The 20714-nt window shown below is 30.2% G+C and overlaps 3 protein-coding genes across 3 annotated transcripts; 1 reads left to right on the top strand and 2 right to left on the bottom strand.

Annotated features, from left to right (window-relative positions):
* Nucleotides 1–23: 23 nt before the first annotated feature.
* On the bottom strand, nucleotides 24–5463 carry LOC126657629 (aspartic proteinase 36-like). Its single transcript, XM_050352340.2, has 10 exons — nucleotides 4872–5463; nucleotides 4279–4408; nucleotides 3875–4122; nucleotides 3138–3362; nucleotides 2100–2262; nucleotides 1937–2010; nucleotides 1236–1326; nucleotides 694–769; nucleotides 380–451; nucleotides 24–268 (listed from the first exon to the last, which is right to left on the bottom strand). The coding sequence occupies exons 1-10, from the start codon at nucleotides 5099–5101 to the stop codon at nucleotides 120–122; spliced, it is 1458 nt and encodes a 485-aa protein (XP_050208297.1). The 5' UTR covers nucleotides 5102–5463; the 3' UTR covers nucleotides 24–119.
* A 6250-nt stretch (nucleotides 5464–11713) lies between these two features.
* On the top strand, nucleotides 11714–14017 carry LOC126657386 (thioredoxin F-type, chloroplastic-like). Its single transcript, XM_050352061.2, has 3 exons — nucleotides 11714–12215; nucleotides 13401–13500; nucleotides 13729–14017. Exons 1-3 carry the CDS (start codon nucleotides 11881–11883, stop codon nucleotides 13861–13863), a joined length of 570 nt encoding a protein of 189 aa, XP_050208018.1. The 5' UTR covers nucleotides 11714–11880; the 3' UTR covers nucleotides 13864–14017.
* Nucleotides 14018–14065: 48 nt separating this feature from the next.
* Nucleotides 14066–14724, bottom strand: LOC126657387 (pterocarpan synthase 1-like). Its single transcript, XM_050352062.2, has one exon. The coding sequence runs from the start codon at nucleotides 14618–14620 to the stop codon at nucleotides 14069–14071; it is 552 nt and encodes a 183-aa protein (XP_050208019.1). The 5' UTR covers nucleotides 14621–14724; the 3' UTR covers nucleotides 14066–14068.
* Between the last annotated feature and the right edge of the window lie 5990 nt (nucleotides 14725–20714).

Below are 20714 nucleotides of genomic sequence, written 5' to 3'. Positions count from 1 at the left end.
AAAACAAAAAACAAAAAAAGGTATTGTGCTCAAGAATTAAAACTATACCAATCAGACTTTTGATTATATTATGGTACAGATGAAATGAAATCAATTAAGGTTATAGCACTATCAGCAGATCATGAAAATCTATAGAATAAAACAAATACTAACAACAAAATTGGAGTAATTTTCCCACTTATCAATTTGGAAGCTGATGAAAGATTGTGAGCTCCCACAGAATACACTGAACCCGAAGTATCGTCCCTCACTTTGATGCTCGACGAGCCTAAAAGAAATGAAAACATGTCAACATTTAATCTCCAAGGATGATGAAGTTTCATTCGATGAATATTATTAGATAAAACAGAGGACCGACTGAAAATTGTGAGAAACTCACAGTTGTATTCTGTCCATCCGATGGCTTGATTTTCGAGATCATATAACACAAGCTTATTTGATAACACCAAATCTGCATTGATGACAATGTTTGAGTTCATCGTTAAATAACATAATATCAGCTATAAGCTTTAGAGAATTAAAGCCGGTGCCTCTACTTCATCCAGCTTAATAGCAAAAAAGATCACAAGAAAGCAATTAACAAAAAAGATCACGAATTACAATTCACATGAGATTGCTACCGATTTTCCCAACTACATTATGATGATCAGACGAGTAAACAAATAAAGAATTAGAAGAAATTGAAGAGGATACCTCCCAAAAGAGTCATATCCTTGCCATCTTTAGATTGCACGCCACTATTTTGCCAACCGAAACACCAAACATCATCCTGCAGAAAATCATGAATATGCAATATTATTTAGTGAGGAAACCACAATTATTAATAAACATACTACGACAACAATAAATAAAAAGAACTTTCCATAGAGTTCTACAATGAGGAGGTTAGAAATAAAAAGAATACAGTTTCAGTTTATTCAAGGTAAGTTTAAGGGTTAATTACTAAAATCCCCGTAACTTTAGGTATGAATTATCGGTTTCCCCATAAATTTTGAAAAAATAATTGTTTTCCTTAACATTTTTGTTACAAGGGGGTTTCAGTTATATATAACATAAAAGGGTAAATAGTAATTTTTTGAAATTGAGAAGAAAAATGGTAACTCGGGCCTAAACTAATAGGGGTTACAGTAATTATCCCTAAATTTAATTAATGGCGAAAAATGAGATTTAGAGTAAGCAAAAGCAATATGCATGTGAAGTGAGAATAAATCATAGGCTCATAAGCGCTTACTTACACGAATTTGAAATAAATACTCATGAGGATTAACCGTCAAACTAAGAGATTCTTCAAAATAAAACTTGACAACAGGAAATCCTTCATCAACACTGCAAAAGTATTACGAGGTAAAAGTTGAGAAGTCTTACATTTAAAATAAACAATGCATTATGAAAATTGACAGTCTAATGCGTTAAACTAATAGCTATGAAACTGCTAGCAAAAGTTCTCTCTAAGTAACAAATATAATTTAGCGGAAAAACTGTTCCAAGATCAACCACAAAATCATCCGCTGCTACAACAAGGTATTCCTTACGAATACATAAATAACATTTGGACAGTTATATAGCAAACATTCACCCAACATGTCTTTAAAATCGTTGATATAGAAAGGCAAAATAATTTCTACTATCCATTTTGATCATTTTGTCAAATATATCCCTAAAAAAAATTAGACAATTTGGTCCGTCAATTTTGTAAAATGAGACAATTATATCCAAACCACAGTTCAATCGAAGTTATAGAGTTTCTTTTTCCTAACTAGACCAATCAAAGTAAGTTCACGAAACCAATCCACATCGGACCAGACACGCTATGAAATTGACAGACCAAACTGTCAATTTTTTTAAAAGATACATTTGACAAAATGGTCAAAATTATTAATAGAGTAGATCATTTGGCCATATAGTCATATAGAAATAATCGCACTTGGCACCTTACTTTTCAGTGAACTGAAAACATGTGAACTGCTCCTCAACAGTATGCATTTTCAACCCAGGTTGCTGAGCAATAATCTAATAAGCAAAAACAAGTAAATTAGGTGAAGTCCTAAACACAATAAAAAAGAAACTTCAAATATAAGGAACATACAGAATTTGTGTACCTTAGACATCATTGACTCGTAAACCACGTCTGGGAGATATGCCAGGGTAGTACCACTGTCAATTATTGTTCCTCTCCGATCTCCAGTATCAAATGTATCTGTTGGAAGTTCCAATACATTACCGCCCACCTCTATTTCCTTCATAACTACATTGTAATGTGGCCTAAAGTATAATAACGGAAAAATAAATCATTAACCAAGATTTCACCTAATTGAAGGGGAAAAGCAAGGCATTCAGAAAAAGAACAAAACAAAGAGAATGAAATTTGTGTAAAAATAGACTGATGCCCTTATTTCTATTTAGAAATGCTCAGAATAAGTAATAGTATGTAAGAATTTGTGTGCTTAAAGCCTACCAAAATATGAAAATAATTTACATCTCAATTAGCTTCGAACAAAACTAACTACAATTTTATCTCGTCCTGTAGCAGTGAGGGGCTACATCTTTAAGTCCAAAGCTTACCACCATGTAGGCCACGTCATCATGGCTAGGCGATGGTCAATAATAGAAGTTACTTAACAGTAAAATAAAGCCAATTTTTTCAGTAAGATACAGCCAACTTAAAAACAAGTATAATACTGCAACTGATAACAAAAGCTACTAGAGTTTTTCTAATTTTCATTTTGTCCAAAAGAATAACAAAATCTACCATTTTCTCCACTTTAGTAAGGGAAAACAATCGGTTCAGTAAAGAGAAATGCACAGAAGATAGGTTAAGATTTCGGTCACAATAACAAAATCTACCATTATCATGTTATTTATGTTTGGTCTAGCCTAAAATGGAACTGAGATTTAGCGTTTAAAAGCAAGAGTAGCACAAAAAACTTTCACAAACATATATGAAATTATGACTTGTTTCGTTTTTTTCTTTGTTCACTTTAATTCATTTTCATATTCTTCTACTAAATTTCACTACAATCAAAAAGTCAAGCATCAAGCTCAATGTCAATATGAAAAATATGGCAAAGCACAAGCAGCATCTGTTAACACGGGCAAGTATCGGGAAAAAAGGAGAAAATTAAGATAGTTTCACATACTGATTTGGTACCATTGGAGTTGTATTAACTTTTGGTGAGACCACTTCTCCAATGGCAAATATTCCACCTCCATTTTTATTATCCAGGCAATGTGCAAACATTCTTTTAACCTTTCCAGCGTTAGCAAGTTGTGAGATCATGGACGAGTTTGCTTGCCCAAATCCAAGTATTCCATCCAGTGCTTCACTGGATGTACCCAACTCCCCAGATTGTTTAGCGCCACACCTGTTCCATTACAGCATATTTTATAACCAAGATAAGGAGCAACTCAACAAAATACATTTTAAATTAACTTAAGCCAATAGTGAAGACAATGTGCATATGTACTAAAACTAAATTTTCGTGTTGAAGTAGCATTCGTATTGCAATAGGGCATTCTTTGTTCTTGAGGGTCAGAAAATACTACACACATAAAACAGAGAGGGGGAGTGGAGGAGATTAGGAATAAGAAGAAGAAGCGGAGGGTTATGCATGTCCTCTGTTAGACGTTTCACTAAGTTAAATGAGTAGTTCTCTTTATTCAGTGTATGGTGATTCAATTCAACACTTTAACCATCCAGAGTAGTGCTCTTCACTCAATGTACGGAGATGAAGATCTATAGAAACTAAAGCAGATGCAATGTACAGCGAGTTGTGTATAAGCATAACATTGCAAGTTCTATCATTTAGCAAGTTGATGCACCTATAAAATTTGCAAATTCCCTAACTCAGTTTGAAACGCGGTTCTTGAAACTCACCCAAATATAACACTTCCATTCCCTTTAGAAGTTTGAAGATTTCCAGTTACTCGGTCAAATTGTAGATTGTCCTTGACAAAGAATCCAGCTGTTGAGCTTCCATCGCCATAAACAACATTGTATTGACAGGGGAAGTTCTTAGTGCAACCCTGAAGTACACCGTTGTAAGTGGCAGCACAAAAGTCATCATCACAGTAAATCCGTGTAGCAGAAGAAGAACTTTTTGGATCATATAGTGTCAATTTTACCTGTTACAATGTAAAGCCAAAAAGGAAATTGATCCTTAAACCAAAAGGAGGTCAACCTAAAGCACAACAAAAAATTGAACTTTCAGGCATCATAGACATACATGATACAATCATTTCAAATATAGAAAAATTAGATTCGGTTTCATAGCAACATACACCAAGGTCGCTTTTCGTAGGACACTTATCGCAATTGGCACAATTCACCCAAAGAATATCACTTCCGGTATCGACTTGAACAAAGTAATCCTTTGGTGGGTTTCCAAGCCCGATTTTACCAAAGTATAGGCTGAAAACAATAAAAAAAGACCATGTAAGCATATACAATAATGAAATGAAATAAAAGATGAATACTTCAATGCATGAATTTAATGAACTTCACCAACAATATCAATTCAACTCCATCTCTATCAATTATAGCTATCAATCAACAAAAACAATATGAAGAAATTATGTAAGCACCTAAAAAGATTAAAGCTTTTATTAAACCAATGAACCCTCATAAATAAACCCTCAAATCGTATAAGCGTTGGGCAGCAATCTGCTATGAAGCGGGCTCAATTTCTCCCAGAAACGCTCCCCTCCCCAATTATATATATAAAAAAAAACGATTCAATTCAACCCCATATAAGTATCAGCAAAACAAAAACAATAAATCCTCATAAATTGGATCTAAAACAACCCATGAAGAATTTAAAATCTAAAAAAATACAAAAAAAAACAGAGAAGGTGGAAATTATGAAGAAACAAACCCAGCTTCAGCAGGATGACCATTGCCGCCTAAATTAATATCAACGGCGGCGAGAATTCTCCGGTGACGATGAGCGTCATGTCGTTTTAAAGCACTTAAACTCAGCTCTTGACCAGCAAATTTATGTTTTACATTAAACACAAAATTCCCATTAGAAAAACAAACAATAAAACCCAAATCAACGAAGACCGCCAATGTTACCGCCGTGAGTAATCTCATAATCAGATCCATTCCCCACCACCGAATCCCAAGGCTGCCGTGTTCAAAAAGTAAATAAGTTTTCACGTTATACAGGTGGCGGTGGTGATGGGCGGTTTTTTCCTGAGAAAATGAGGGGAAGAGACGGGAAAAGGAAAGAAAAGTGCGCGTTTTTAACGGCGAATGACACGTTGTCGCTGTATATATTGGTAGTGTAAGAGTTTAGTTTGGGTTTCTTTGAGGGGTGGGTTTGATTTGGTTGAGGTTTGATTGGGTGGAAAGGATTGAATTTTATCCAATTTTAGATTCTACTGAATCACTTAGTTTAAGTTTTCGATTGTTTTCATGTTTTCATGTCTGCACATTGCAGGCTTCCTGATGTGTTAACTTTGTTTGTCCCTGCGGAGATGTCTATGTTTTAAACTTTTAAATTTTTAATTGACTTTTTTTCACTAAAAAAATATTTAATTTATAACTAATTTACATTAACAAAAATATTACAATAATTTATGAAAATTTATTATGTAGACTCGGTCCATCACGTCATTTGTAGACTAAACTTATCACATAAATGCATAATGACACGTCGTTAAAATCACGGCAATTTTGTAAATTCGTTTATTATTTATTTATACATTTAAATAGTAATATTACAAGATTGCCGTCATTTTAATGATGTGTCATTATGTGATAAGTTTAGTATACGGATAACGTGGTGGACTCAGTCTATTCTAAGAATTTTTCCATAACTTATAATGAAGTTTCTTAAACAAGTTTTTATAAGTTTGATATAATTTAAAAAATGAACTTTTATTTTTAACAATTTAAGATAATGAATAATGTTATGTGGACAATGGGAACAATATATATTTCAGTCTCTATATTTTTATTTTTTATCTAACAAAACGAACTGTAAAAAATTGATAGTTTGTCTTTTAAATCATCAACGTTCAAAGTTCGTGGTAAAATTATAAACCTACTGAAATTCATTTACAATTAGCCCTAAATAATATTAATAAATATATTTTTTGGTAAATAAATAAATACATTTATATGGGTTGAAAAATATATAAATTTTATATTATAAAAATAGTTTTGCATTTAATTTGCATTTATTATATTATGAGAAAATAAACTGCTATTGGCATATCGCCAAAATAAATAATTCATTTTTGCCAGTATGACCGATGTGTTAAGTTTCTCGCGATTCTTTCACTGGTTTGATATTAAAAAATAAAATAATCTATCAAATGGATAGTTTGAGATCGGTCGAACTGACCACTCGATAATTGTCGAAATGTTTAATTTATATTATTAATTTGATTTATTTTAAATTTTAGTTTAATTTTTGAATTTATGCAATTACTATAGTATTTATTAAAAATAAAAAAAATTGAAGTAAAATATTAATCATATAATTTCAACATAAATATAATTTAATTGACTTTTTAACGAATAATTTAATTGACTTTAAAACAAAACTTTACAAAAATTGAAAATAAATTCATAAATATATATTTTTATTTAACTTGCAAAATTTGTCATAACATGTTATCACCATAGTTTGATATAAAACAAACAAGTTCAAATATTAAAATAAATATAATAAAAGTATAGACACTTATATAGAAAATTTTAAAAAGTTTAGATACAACTACTGTAATTCTTGCCTTCATTTAATTATGAAATTAATGCTTACATCCTTCTAAGTTATGTTCAAATTCAACTTACACTTATATGGGATATTTGAATTTGACTAAAGCTTTCAAAGAAACTTTGCTTGCATCTCATTAATGGTGGACCACTAATGTATAAATGAATAAATATTTGGAGTAATTTATGGTAGGCATAACATAACTCTTATAAAACCATTTAATAAGGAAATATTATTGGAATATATATCAGTATATGGGAAGGATGATAGCTTGAAAGATGATTTTATTGTAGTTAGTAATATGTGGAAGATCATTCACCTCATAAATTTAAGTTTTTAAATAGTAATAGTAGTATTTATGTATAAAAATTAATACTCCATTCAAATTTGAATTTTTTTAATTTTATTTTATAGAATAATAATAAAATATGTATCAACTTATATTTAAATTATAACATAAGGTACAAGTGAGGCTTATTCTATTGACTAGAATCTTTAAATTCACTCCTCCATACCTCAATGTAGTCTCATGTTTTGATTGAATTAACATAAATTCCTATATATTTTTGTACATGGTACATAAGGTGTTATAGTATTCAAAGTTGAAGTGAAGCCGCCAAATACCTCAAGGAATCTATTAAAAAGTGGGATCGGAAGTTAAACGGGTATCAACTATGAGACGGCACTTTTAAACCTTCCACATTCAGACTAATCCCACTCGAGCCAAATAGGTCCCTTGTGGAAGGCAAAACTTTGACCCCAAGTTTTAAACGGCTATATACATGAGTACGGTTCGAACCCGTGACCTCACTTAAGTTAGAAGGGTGTCTTATCAATTCATATACATTTTGGGATTACATAAATTCCTATTTTTAGTATGTAACACCTAGCTTAGCTAGTCTATTTTTGAAAAAAAAAATTGTCTGATTTTCGGATAGGGGTGTACAAATATTTATGTGGATTAAAGATTTTTTATAGTTTATTTTTTATTAGCCGATATTAGGAAAAAAAATACTTTTAAATTGTCAATATTTCACTAACATATTACATCTCGTTCAAAGTTCATACCACATGATCTATGTTTGGACGGGAAAGGCTACAATTATTTTGTTTTAAGCGTAACTTGTCTATTTCACCATTAGATGAATTAATTAAATTTCATTCAACGATAGTAAATGAACCAAGTAAGATTTATTTTGTAAAAAAATAAAATAACTATAGAAAGACTCCACCCTGTTTTCAAAGTATTAGAAGACAAATCAATTATATGGTAATTCAATAATAATATGATTTTTAAAATAAATGAATGATCAAAATATGATGTGTAGAACACATTCTAAAACAATTGGCATAATAATAATAATAATAACAAAGATATTTTAATTGAATTCAAGTGCAAATCAAGATTCCACACTACTACAAATCCATGTGGATAGTAGTTCAAGTTTATCTTTCCAGCTTCTATTTGCTTCTTTCTTCGTCTTTCTCTGCCCATCTTATTAATCTATATTCATGACTAAACTTTCTAAATCAATAACTAACATGCCTCTGAAAAAGAATTGTGAACCAAATTCGGCATGTAAAATTATAGACCATTTATTTATTATATAACATGTGACATTAATAAATATTATAACCAATCAACAAATATCACATTAATTTTTTATATTTTAACTATAATTAATATGATATTTATTAAAATTATAATATTTAATAATATCAACTATCACACGATAAATGGATGGAACAATCTCAAAAAAGGAACTAAAAATCCTACCCTCACCTATAAAACCGAGACTGCCACAGAATGGTCAAATCGGTAACATCACAAAGACAACCGAATAGATAACATCTAGCTCACGAAGGACCTACTCGGACGACCGAGCATGTACCATTTAACTTTAAAGGGCCTGCTCAGATAACCGAACAGGATCAGACAATAACATAGCACATTCCAGAGACACACTTGGCCAATCGAGCTGGATTTTCCTTAATTGTAAGGACATAATCCGACAGAAGGTAATCTGATTGTCCCAACATGCTTTGCGCAGACAAAGAGAACAAAATCAGAATAGTCAGCTCAAACAAAGAAGCAACACACCAAAATTCCAAGATAAAGCATCGTATAAAAGATAAAAAAAATAGGTAAAAAGATTAATTTTCTTTTTCTCTAAACTCTAAACTCCTTTTCACTTTTCATTTCTTCCCTTCACTCAAATAGTTACTAATTTGACCGTCAGAGAGACTTACTGGAATCACCTTTCGGCGCTCTTCTAACGGTTGCGTTGTGGGTTTCAGGTACTTTTTGAAGACACACCGAATTCAAGACAACCCTCGTGATTCAGAAGTTATCAGTTTATAAACCTACATGACAAACTTGATTTACACAAGTATTTCTCCTATAAAAGACTACCAAGTGCCCATCTTTACTATACATGGAACACAAGTCCAACTTTAATTAAATGGTTATTTTTAAATAAAAAGCCAAATATCGTAAAAAAGCCAAATCTTTCATAAAAGTTTCACAAAAGTATTGACCTTTCAATTTTGTCGGTTTTGGCCAAAAACAAATTATTTGGTTTCAGTTGTGGCCAACTCTCAATTTGATTTCAATTTGCCTATGTGGCATGCCAAATATTGAAACGTCGGGACTTTTGTGAAACCAAATAATTCATTTTTGGCCAAAATTGACAAAATTGAAAGGTCGGAATTTTTGTGAAACCAAATAATCAGTTTTTGCCCAAAAATCGACAAAATTGAAAGGTCGTGACATTTGTGAAACTTTTGTGAAAGGTTTGGCATTTTTATAACATTTGGCCTAAATAAAATTATAAATTTTACAATATTTTATTGTTAGATTCCATCTTAAAATCAATTGGTATCAAGTGGAGGTGTCCAACTAATATTTAAACACATGTTCATTCACACACACAATTAATGTGAGATTTCCTCACGTAGACCGGACCAAATTCAAATTGTGTGAATGCAAAAGGCTCTAATACCATATTAGATGGAATCTAACTCTTATAATTCTAAAACAAATTTAATATTTTTAATATAACATCTTTCAAGCCAATATTAAAAATTATTATAATAATTAAAATACATGTTTACAAAACAAAAAACGAGATATATATTTGAATGTAAGAACATCTCCATCATTGATCGCATATCGCTTAACAAGTTCATAAATAAAAAGGATAATTTCATAAAAAAATCACGACCTTTATTCGAAGTTTCATTTTAATCACGACCTTTAAAAATTGCCATATAAAATCATAACCTTTTAATTTTTTTCAAATCTATCATTTTAGTGTATTTTTATTGACTAAATGCTTCACTAAACCATCAATGAAAGACCCAGATTATAAATTGATACTAACTATTACTATCTTTCAGTTAGAGTATGTAGGATTAGTAATTTTTAGTTAAAAAAAAAATATACCAAATTTAATTTGGTGATAAATTTGAAATAGAATAAAAGGTCGTACCTTTTAATGCCAACTTTTAAAGGTCGTGATTAAAATAAAATTTTTTGTAAAGGTCGTGATTCTATATGGAATTAACACTGAAAAAATTATGTAATTGCTTTATTAGAATAAATATACAATTAACTTTTTCTTAACTTTCGTTACTAAAGATAAGTTAAATTTTTATAAAAAGTGAGAAGAACTATTTCTTTACAAGAAAGAAAACAAACTACTATCAACAAAGAACATAAATTTTAAATTTTAACAATTTTAAACACTAGTAATTTCACTGATATGATGTAGGAAGAAGAATATTTTTCATATACTTTTAGTGACTATATTAAAGAAAAAGATATCAAAAAATCAATTTATATTTTAATTTGTCTGCAGCTGATATTTGAAATTATCAAAATTAAAAATATAAAATTTGTAACTAATCCATTTCATAATCCAAAAAATAAAATATAAAGCCAACTCCATCCTTTAATATTTTATTTTGAGTCTCACTCACCCCTTATCAATTCAAGCAAAGGGTCAATCCGATCTTGAAATAGTAATTCAGTGTCAAATAATTTATTTTCAGTTATTTTAATCAATTAAAAATAATACTCTTTATAGATAAAATTATAAAATATGAACACGTTTAAAATTGGTATATGATATATATAATTGTGTTTCTTAATTGACCTAAATATTGATAGTAAAACATAAAAATAAAAAATATTGCCTTTAATTAATCAAAATGACTAAAATTAAATTAATCAGAAGACTGTGTAAAGGATGCCCATCTTTTCCGCGGCATCAGACAATGTGCAAAGCAACATCGAAATAATCAGTGAAGATTACGTTAGGATTTTCAGAAGGAAAAAGCGACTTATTGTGAGGTTGTATGAATCAAAAGATGATAATGACGAAGCGAAGAAGAAAATAGTTAATAAAAAATTATAATTGTTAAGTTTAAGATTAATACGGTTTTTGAGCTTTTAAAAGTATAAGGGTCATAATTTATATTTGAAAAACGAAATAAATATAAAAAAATTCTAAAAACATTTCTACAACTATTGCAGCATGTATTTCACGTATGAATATGCAAGTGATAAGTATAGATTTGATACAAAAATATAATCATATGTTTTTTCCAATCAATTTATTAAAAAATAACTTTTTTAATATTGTGTCAAATCGAGGAGGTGAATTGATATTTTGTTGGATTGGAATTCCCTCAAGTTTATTTGAACATGAAGGGGTTATGTTCATGATCCATATTGTTCATTGTAAAATGAACGGTATAGATTAATTTAATTAAAATTAAATTTTTTTAATCAACATTGTTCATTTTATAATGAATGGTGTAAATCGTGAACCTTTCAAGTTCAAAATGAATTTGAGAGAATCCCTATCAAATATTCGCATATACTTGCATAGATCATAGATGACTAAAATGAAATTATCATCAGCAAAGGTTAAATCCGTCATTTGAATTCCTGCAGTTTCTTTTATAGCCTCACATTTCTCATAGAAATTGACACGGATAACCAAAGATATTATTGTCTTCCCCATAATCAGAAGCCTATAATCGTCATTTTATCCTGAAAATAATCTCACATTGCACCAGTTGTTCATCACCATCATTCCACCAATCTTCAGCTCCTTCAAATCTCAACCACCATTTTCATTTCTCTCTAATAATGGCTTTGATCCAATTCTCAGTGTCTCCGTCCAATTCCGTCCGTTCGTCGCCGTCAGTTCCTGGTCGCCGCAGTACAACCACCACCGCTGCTCACAGCAGGATCACAGCTTCCGTAGCGAAAGAGACGCTGTTTAACACTGACGCTAGCAAAAGCTGCTGTTCAGTAGTAGTGAGTAAGAGAAACGGTTCAGGTTTGAGTGTGAAGTGTAGCTTGGAGACGGTTGGGCCGACGGCCACCGTTGGACAAGTCACTGAAGTGTGTAAAGATACTTTCTGGCCTATTGTTAAAGATGCCGGCGATAAGACTGTTGTTCTTGATATGTACACTCAATGGTAAATCTTGCATTACTTATTTGCTTTGCCTGTCCTTGATTAATTTGTTTTTGTTGTTTATTTTGTTGAAAATTGTTCTTGTTCTTGAATTTTATTTTCAATTTTCACTAACTAAAAGATAGGTTTCGGAGTTGGATTTACATGCAATCATTCATATTCTAACATTTCAAGTTTAAACCTAGTGTCAAAGCTAATTGGTTAAGCTGTGAGTTATTCGGAATTGACTTGAAAAATACTTAGAAATAGACTCAATTTTAGCAGAGTCGAGCTCAAGTTCCAACTATTCGAGCCAAATGCCGAATCGAGCCGACTATCTTAAGTCAAATTGGAGCATTAAGATACTCAGCTTAATAGGCTAGTAAACTACTCGAGTTTTGATTAATCAAGTCTAACCATTTGCAACCCTTATTTTTAAATATTTACATGTATAATCAAGTCGAGTCGAGTCTAGTTGAGTTCGGTTCTCAATTGTTTTATTGATCTCGAGCTCGAGGTTCTAATAGAAATCTATGAATTTTAGTCGAGTTTCAAATTTTATAGTCGAGTCGAGCTCAAGTTGACAGTATTTTGATTCAACTCGGGTGGACTATGCTCCTAGATATGTATCTCAATTGCATCTGAAGTCGTCCGTCTTTAATACTGAGATCTCAGGAGTTCCAATTTGTAGCCGAGTATTATTTTAATCAGCTAAAATATGAACAACAAAATTATATTTCATGCATGGTTTTTGGTGTTCCGCAAGCTAAAATTGAGGAAATGTAGAGTTCGCAGAGGAATGTTGCAGCAGAGTACAACTTAAGTAAATGTGTGCCAAAATGAACTAGTTGGTTCGTTTCATATCAAAGCTGAACTGAAATTTTTTTACTTTCAAAACCGAACAGAACTGAAAATTAATATTTTGTGTAATATCAAACTAAATTGAACCGAATTTGTCGGTTCAGTTTGTTTTGGTACATGCACACTCCTAGAGGTGAGGATGCCCATGCTTATACTTGTGTAAGCAATGCATCCCCAAATTAATTTTTAGCTTCAGCCCATAATTATTAGATATGAGGACTTCAGATTACCACTATATTCATAGTAGAATTTCAGGACAGCTATGATGAAACATTGAACATATTAGCAATATATGTCGTTGAGATGTGAAATTTCTGCTGATCTTTTTCATTTTCTCGAGGTTCTCAGGTGCGGCCCCTGTAAGGTTATAGCTCCCAAATTCAAAGCTTTGTCAGAGAAGTACCTTGATGTTGTCTTCTTGAAGCTTGATTGCAATCAAGACAACAAGGTTTTTTTTCGTTCTACCATCTTATGAATTTGTTCTTAAGCGTTTTAAATTCTCGGGGTCACTAAACTTTCGTGTTGTTTTTGGTCAGGAAATTTTAGTTTATTTCAATTTAGTCACCGAGCTTCATAATTATAAATAACGAGAAGTTTCTTAGTGATTTTAAACCAAATTTAGTTAACGTGGCAACTGAATCTTACCACGTCATATTAATTTTTCACAAACTGGCAGTCATTGGCAAAGGAACTTGGGATAAAGGTGGTGCCGACATTCAAGATTCTAAAGGACAGTAAGATCGTAAAAGAAGTGACCGGAGCAAAATATGAGGATCTACTGGCTGCTATAGATGCTGTTAGATCCGGTTAAATCGCCTTTTTTACCTGTAAAAAAATGCCAATGTTCATTTCTGAATAATTATTCCTCCTTGTATATGTATCTGCTGGATCTTGCTTTTTCAGGGAACTTGCAGGTTGTGAAATATTTTTCCGACCTTATAAAATTCTAGAGCTAAGTTACAATCTCTTTTGAAGCAAGAAAAATATAAATATTATAATAGTCAAGTACGATATTGTCACCCAGGAATCGTATGAGATCGATTAGGAAAATTAAGCTGAAGCTTTACATGGTAAATAGACAATTCATCGGATTGTGCAAAAACTGCAACGCCGCGGGCAAATGCAAACGACCCGGTTCCTCCAATAACCGTAAGTTCTTCTCTATCCATATGTGCAATATGCTTTGCCTGCACGCTTAAGCTGCCCGAATAACGCTTAGTATTAAATGTAAGATAAATAACATTAAAAGCCGAGCGTGCAAAATGTTCAAGTGGTATTATGAATCCTTGAGCCTTTCCGATGATTCTTGACGTATTTTCCGGACCCTCCGTAAGTGAATGATGAAAGACAAACGCTCCTGCGTCAGTTGATGGTGTTAGCTGGTGCGGGATTGAGCTTGAAGTCGAGATTTGAGGTTGCTGCACGTAGAGTGAGAGTGCTAGCCACGGCCTATTCGTGTCTTTCGATGATAATAAGTTATGAGGTTTCGGAGAGAATAATGCTAATAGAATTACTGATAGTATTGCTAAGATAACTGCTGTGCAGAATATGATTCTGCAGAGCATCATGTACGGACTATGTTTTTTCCAAATTATGAGAGGGTTGTCTTGGACTTTAAAATACACAGATTGTGGTTTTGGCTACCTAATCCAATTGTAGCAGAAGATAAGATACCAACTCCATATAATTTTACTCCTGTTTTATTATGTTAACTAACCAACTACTTATAACTAGGTGTTTTTTATTATGTTAAATATACATTGAAACCAAAATTAATTGATTAAGCACCATTGGGATGAAAGTGGAACAAATATGAAAATTGTGAAAAGTAGACTTTAACCTGTAATTTGTAAAACGTCAGGCCCCAAATGTCCAAATTGATTGTTCTAATCAAAATGTGGAAATGTTCTGCAATTTACTGCATACCAGAAAAAAAAAATGATTGAGGATAGAATTTTCGACTACTTATAAAAATATGGCCAAATGTCGTAAAAAGGCCAAATTTTTCATTAATTTTCACAAAAGTCCTGACCTTTCAATTTTATCGATTTTGGCCAAAAACAGATTATTTGGTTTCAATTGTGGCCAACTCTCAATTTGATTTCAATTTGCCTATGTGGCGCCTACATGACATGCACATATATTGAAAGGTCAGGACTTTGGTGAAACCAAATGATCCATTTTTTGCCAAAATCGACAAAATTGAAAAGTCAGGACTTTGGTGAAATCAAATAATCAGTTTTGGCCAAAATCGACAAAATTGAAAGGTCGGGACTTTTGTGAAAGATTTGGCCTTTTTACGACATTTGGCCTAAAAATGTCTATTTTGGGCAAACTTTTGTAAAAATGCATTGTTTTTTTATATAAAAATACGTCTTTTCACTTTTTTCTGCAAAAGTACACTTTTACTAGATCATTGGTAGATCTTTGTTACATCATTTGGTATATTTAAGAAAAAAAAAACATAATTTTATAAAAAAAAACATATTTTTTGGTAAAAAAAAAGACTTATTTTTGCAAAAAAAAAAAAATCTTTCCAAGAATTATCTCAATTGTTCCATTAGCCCATTCAGCCATAATTTCCTTCACCACAAAGATAAAATACTGTAACAAGTCAAAAACTACTTAAAGATAGAATGCATACTGTAACAAGTCAAAAACTACTTTAACAAAAATATCTTTCAATTTTTTTATTTAATAGAAAAATATAGTTATTTTTTATATATTTCGCCCTCTTAAAAAAGAATTTCTATGATTTCGTCCCCTATTTTACAAAAGCTAGTTCCATCCCTGACGATACATAACCTAACGATCAAAGAGTTTCGTCATTTTTACATGCGACCGAGTTTGTATTTCTTACTTTTTCCAAAATAAACCTCATTATCTAGCACTAGTCACTAGTTTGATAATAGGTTGAACATGTTAGATGGCTCAGTTAGCAATAAAAATAATACATCACTGAAAAAATTAAAAACTACTGTCAAATCGCCCGAAATGAAATGTATTTAGTTTGCTATTATCAGTGGTGCTATAAAATATCAGTGTTCAAACTTTTTTAAAACCCCAGGTTTCGCCATTTGACGGCCTAATAGTCTGGAAAACCGATAAAATAACGAAGTTGTGGTTTTTCTAAACAATTTTTGTTGAAAATGACTCATTTAATATTCTCTACCAAATTGATGGGTGTATTGATCTTTTGTTCAATTAACATTATGCATGTGGAAACAAATGACAACAAACTCTGGTCAGCTGTTATACTACACAATTATCTTAACTGAAGAATCATCCACAAATGAACTGTCCCATTATCTTTTAATTAATTTGCATATAATATGATTTAATACTTAGCCTGCCACTATTGACTGTACATAGTATTTTTATTTTGAGGAAGACTGTGCATAATAAATTGGCTTAATGCCTTAAAAAATTCCGACCTTTCATCCCGTTTTCAATATTACCCTGACGTTAAAAAATTGTCAATTTTATCTCAGTTTGTATTTTTTTCATTTTAATTGTACCCTAAAGCATAAAATTGACCATTTTTTATTTGACAAAAATTCAATAATTTTTTTTTTTAAAATGGTCAATTTAATAAGTTAATCTAATGCAAAAAGGGTAAATTTAGAGAGTTTTTGCCAAGTATAAAAGGGTCAATTTTATACTTTAAGGTACAATTGAAATGAAAAAATGCAAAATAGAGTAAAATTGACAGATTTGCAACGTCAGAGTAGGATTGAAAAGGGAATGAAAGTTCAGGGTTTTTTAAGACATTAAACCTAATAAATTAGTGTGTATCCACAATTTGTGCAATATGATTCACATGTTTTTTTTCTTTTCAAAATCCTTTAATTTAGTAGTCTATCTGTCTCGGTTCCATTAAAAAAAATCTTATTAAAAAAAGAATAATGCTATATAATCTAACACTTTTAACTCATCTTTTTGTACCGCCTGACGTGGCAATCAGAGAATAGATTGATTAAATTCTATTTTTTGGATATACACTTTTGAGTGCGAATTGGAGTAATAAAATCTTACCATATAAGGTGGGTTAAAAGAGTTGAGTTAAAAATGTGGGTTATAAAACATTTTCTTAAAAAATATTACTAGTTTTTTTTTTTGTATTTTTTTGTCTGACATTAAATATATTACATTTTCATATTATTTTTTTCTAAACACATTAATAAACAATAAAAAATAAAAATATATTGAATATTTTAAATAAAAATTATTAATTAAAATAGAGCGTTCAAAAATTATTTTTATTTTAAAAAGTGGGGGAGATTTTTTTATAAAGGTCTAATTGTAAAATAATTCAAACTTTTTTTGTGTGTATTTGCAATTTTGAAAAAGAAAATGATAATACTATTCTAAATTTATTTTTTCGTTGTGATATCTATCCAGTTTTTTCTAATTAATTTAATTGTCTCAATTTTTAATTTTATTAAATATATATTTATTCTGTACAGTAAATTTAATTTTTTAAAATTTTAAAATTTAATTTCTGATCTAAAAAAATAAAATAACTTTTAAATATAATTTTAAATTCTCTTTTGGTAGTTGAAGTAAAAAAAATTAAAAAATTGAATTGATTCTAAAAAAATAAAATTACAAACAAACTTATTAAATTATAATAATTTTATAAAAAAATTAAAAAATTAATTTAAATTGGAAAACACATATATTATTTTTTATTTTTTTTTACAATTAAGTCTTTTAAAAGAAATAAACTTAATCACAAAAAAAACCTCACCTTTTAGCCCTTTTTCAGTTGCACCCTAACGTTGTAATTTTTTCAATTGCACCCTAATTCGCACCTTTGGGTTTCAATTCCACCCTCAAAATTAAATTAGACTCTTTTTCACTAGGGAAAAATTCATAAAAACCTTTATAAAGTACTCGTTTGAATTCTTGTTCACATAAAATGTTAAAAATGGATGACTTATTTTAACTTTTTTCAAATGGAGAAGAGATCAATTTAGTATTTGAGAGTGGAATTGAAAACTAAAGGTGCGAATTAGGGTGTAACTGACAAAATTATAACGTTAAGGTGCATTTGAAAAGAGGTTAAAAGGTGGGGTTTTTTTGGTGATCAAGCCAAAAGAAATATGATGATTCGGCAGTAGTGTTCCAAGAAACAGGCAGGAGTCAGGTGGCCTTTCGTCACGTGGACATCTTTTTAATCAGGAATTTTCCAATCAGACAATGCCACATAAACTTAAATGATGCGTGTGAAAAAGACCAGAAACAATCCCAAAAATGACCCTTTTGTCAGTTATACACCACTGAGTTTAGCATTTCTTTTTAAAATTTTCAGCACTTAGAAACTAAAGGGCCGTTTGGTTCCCCTTAAAAAAGGGGAATGGGAATGGATATAGGAATGATTTTCATTATTTGTGTTTGTTTTGTCAAATTGTACTGGGAAATGAAAATGTGATTACTCCCTCAATGGAAATCACTCATTCCCCCTTTATCCTATGGAAATGGACTTTTAGGAATGAGAATCAAAATTTTACAAAATATTTTAATAATAAATATATAATTATTTAAAAAAACTACTTTTAAATATTTATTTTAAAAAATACTTAAAATAATAAAAAAAACTTTTTTTAATATTTTTTTAAAAAATAATTTTTTATTTTTTTTAAATAATTTTTTTTAATTTTTCGAAAATAATTTTTTTAATTTTTTCCAAAATAATTTTTTAATTTTTTTGAAAATATTTTTTAAAATATTTTTTTTAATTTTTTAAATTTTTTTAAACTAATTTTTTTAAAATAATTTTTTTAATTTTTAAAAAAAAAAATTAAAAATAATTTTATTTTTACAAAAGTATTTTTAATAAATAATAAATAATTTTTTTATTAAAATTTATCCATTCTCATTCCTACACTAATTTTGAACCAAACAAAAAATGAAAACAATCATTCCCATTCTCATTCCTTCTCATTCCGATTCCCATTCCGATTTCCATTCCCCACCTTGAACCAAACGGCTCCTAAATATTGTTGGAAGCTTAATGGTGCTAATAGGAATGAAATAATAGTTTTATCATTCTTTTCTATAATTTACAAGTTTTGTATAGATAAAATTCATTTTTTTAAATATTATTAAGTTTTCATAATTAGATTTCACTTAAATTATTATTTAGTTGTGAATCATTTCATAATTAAAATTATATTAAATTTGTTAATTTGTTAAATAAATAATTTTTTTATCTAAGGTAGATTCATGGATGAAGATTATATAACAAAAAGTGAAAGATATAACAAGAAGAAATTATACGATCTTTTAAGTTTGATCTACCGAATAAAAGGCAACAACCCAAGACACAAACAATAAAAATAAATTGAAAGTAAAATGAAGTAATTAGGAAATGTATCCCACTAACTTAACACAACGATGAATATAGTTTTGTTGGATAGGATACTTTGATATCATTTTTCTGATTTGACGGACAATCCGCTCGATCCGTTGAAACCTAGTATTTTCCAATCATCATCTTTAATGAGATCTAAAAAGTTGATCTAAAGACCTCCCAATTTCTAAAATCTACAAGAATTTGAATTTAAAGACCAAACAAACACTAAGTGATATCAAAATAAATAGAACATTTATAAAAGTCGAATGATAAAGCCCAAAATCCACCAAACCCAAACTCATGTCACAAGCGGCCGAGGCCGCTAGCTCAATAATAAACAACGACCATTACAAAGGATATTCTAATACCGAGTTAGCCAAAGTGTCGAGCTAATCAGGTGCCGAGTACAACCCTTGTCTAACACTTAATGTTACCGACACTAAGCTCCGCCGAGTTAGCAACTGGCCAAGTCCAAGTTATTTCGGAATTAAGTGCATGTACCAATGCCCTAACAGGGAACATCTTCTGACAGTAAATACTGAGGTACTATGACATTATGCTAGCGTATTCCACAATAGATAAAAAAAAAATATCAACCATGTACACTCGGTCCCCTACCAACCAAAACCACATTATCAAAGGTACACTGTCATTGCCACATTATTGTTCACTATAAATACTTTAAAAATAGCTAAGAGTAAGGTTAATATTTTTTTTCACTTTATATATATTTCTTCACTTCTTATTTCTCTCTCCCATTTATACTTACTTGACCGTCAGAGAGGTGTTCCGAAATTACATTACAGCACTCTTCTAACGGTTCTTATTACGTCTCATGTGAGTTTTGTCGACTCTGTTCGGCTCATGACTTACCTAAGTGATCCACAAGTTATCATTTAGCGTATATTAAGTCTCAAAAGAAGAAAAAACATGCTAATATTTTATTATTTAACTAATAATTGCCTAAAAAAATACTTTTTAACATAATATGATACTCATATATTATATAGTGTTTTTCAAATATAATTGTTAGTAATATTTCATATTTTTAGAGAAACTTATGCTTGGAAGGTATTTATTTTGTAGGTTATTGCTTATGGAGTAAAGCACATCGATTTGGAGCGTTTCCATGAGGTTTGAAATAATTTGGTGTTTTCTGAATTTTTTTGTCTAGTTGTTTGATTTTGACTAGTTTCAGAATTTGGCAAAATTGAAGAATTAGGCAAAACTGAAGAATTTGACAAAATTAAGAAATTTGCAAAACCTCACAACTAGGCAAAAAAGCAATCTGCCAACCCTCCTTT

The sequence above is a fragment of the Mercurialis annua genome, linkage group LG7 (genome assembly GCF_937616625.2).
Source record: "Mercurialis annua linkage group LG7, ddMerAnnu1.2, whole genome shotgun sequence".
Taxonomy (NCBI): Eukaryota; Viridiplantae; Streptophyta; class Magnoliopsida; order Malpighiales; family Euphorbiaceae; genus Mercurialis; species Mercurialis annua.
The sequence above is the reverse complement of the archived record's forward strand: the minus strand, read 5'-3'. Positions and strand labels throughout refer to the sequence as shown.

Excerpts from the sequence above, each read along its gene's own strand:
- LOC126657629 (XM_050352340.2), bottom strand. The coding sequence starts at position 5,101 with ATGGATCTGATTATGAGATTACTCACGGCGGTAACATTGGCGGTCTTC. Across the intron at positions 4,123-4,278 it reads CTACGAAAAGCGACCTTGGT|GTAAAATTGACACTATATGA; the intron begins GTATGTTGCTAT and ends ACATTGTAACAG. Across the intron at positions 1,327-1,936 it reads TGTTTTCAGTTCACTGAAAA|TGTTGATGAAGGATTTCCTG; the intron begins GTAAGGTGCCAA and ends ATACTTTTGCAG.
- LOC126657386 (XM_050352061.2), top strand. The coding sequence starts at position 11,881 with ATGGCTTTGATCCAATTCTCAGTGTCTCCGTCCAATTCCGTCCGTTCG. Across the intron at positions 12,216-13,400 it reads CTTGATATGTACACTCAATG|GTGCGGCCCCTGTAAGGTTA; the intron begins GTAAATCTTGCA and ends CGAGGTTCTCAG. Across the intron at positions 13,501-13,728 it reads ATTGCAATCAAGACAACAAG|TCATTGGCAAAGGAACTTGG; the intron begins GTTTTTTTTCGT and ends ACAAACTGGCAG.
- LOC126657387 (XM_050352062.2), bottom strand. The coding sequence starts at position 14,620 with ATGATGCTCTGCAGAATCATATTCTGCACAGCAGTTATCTTAGCAATA.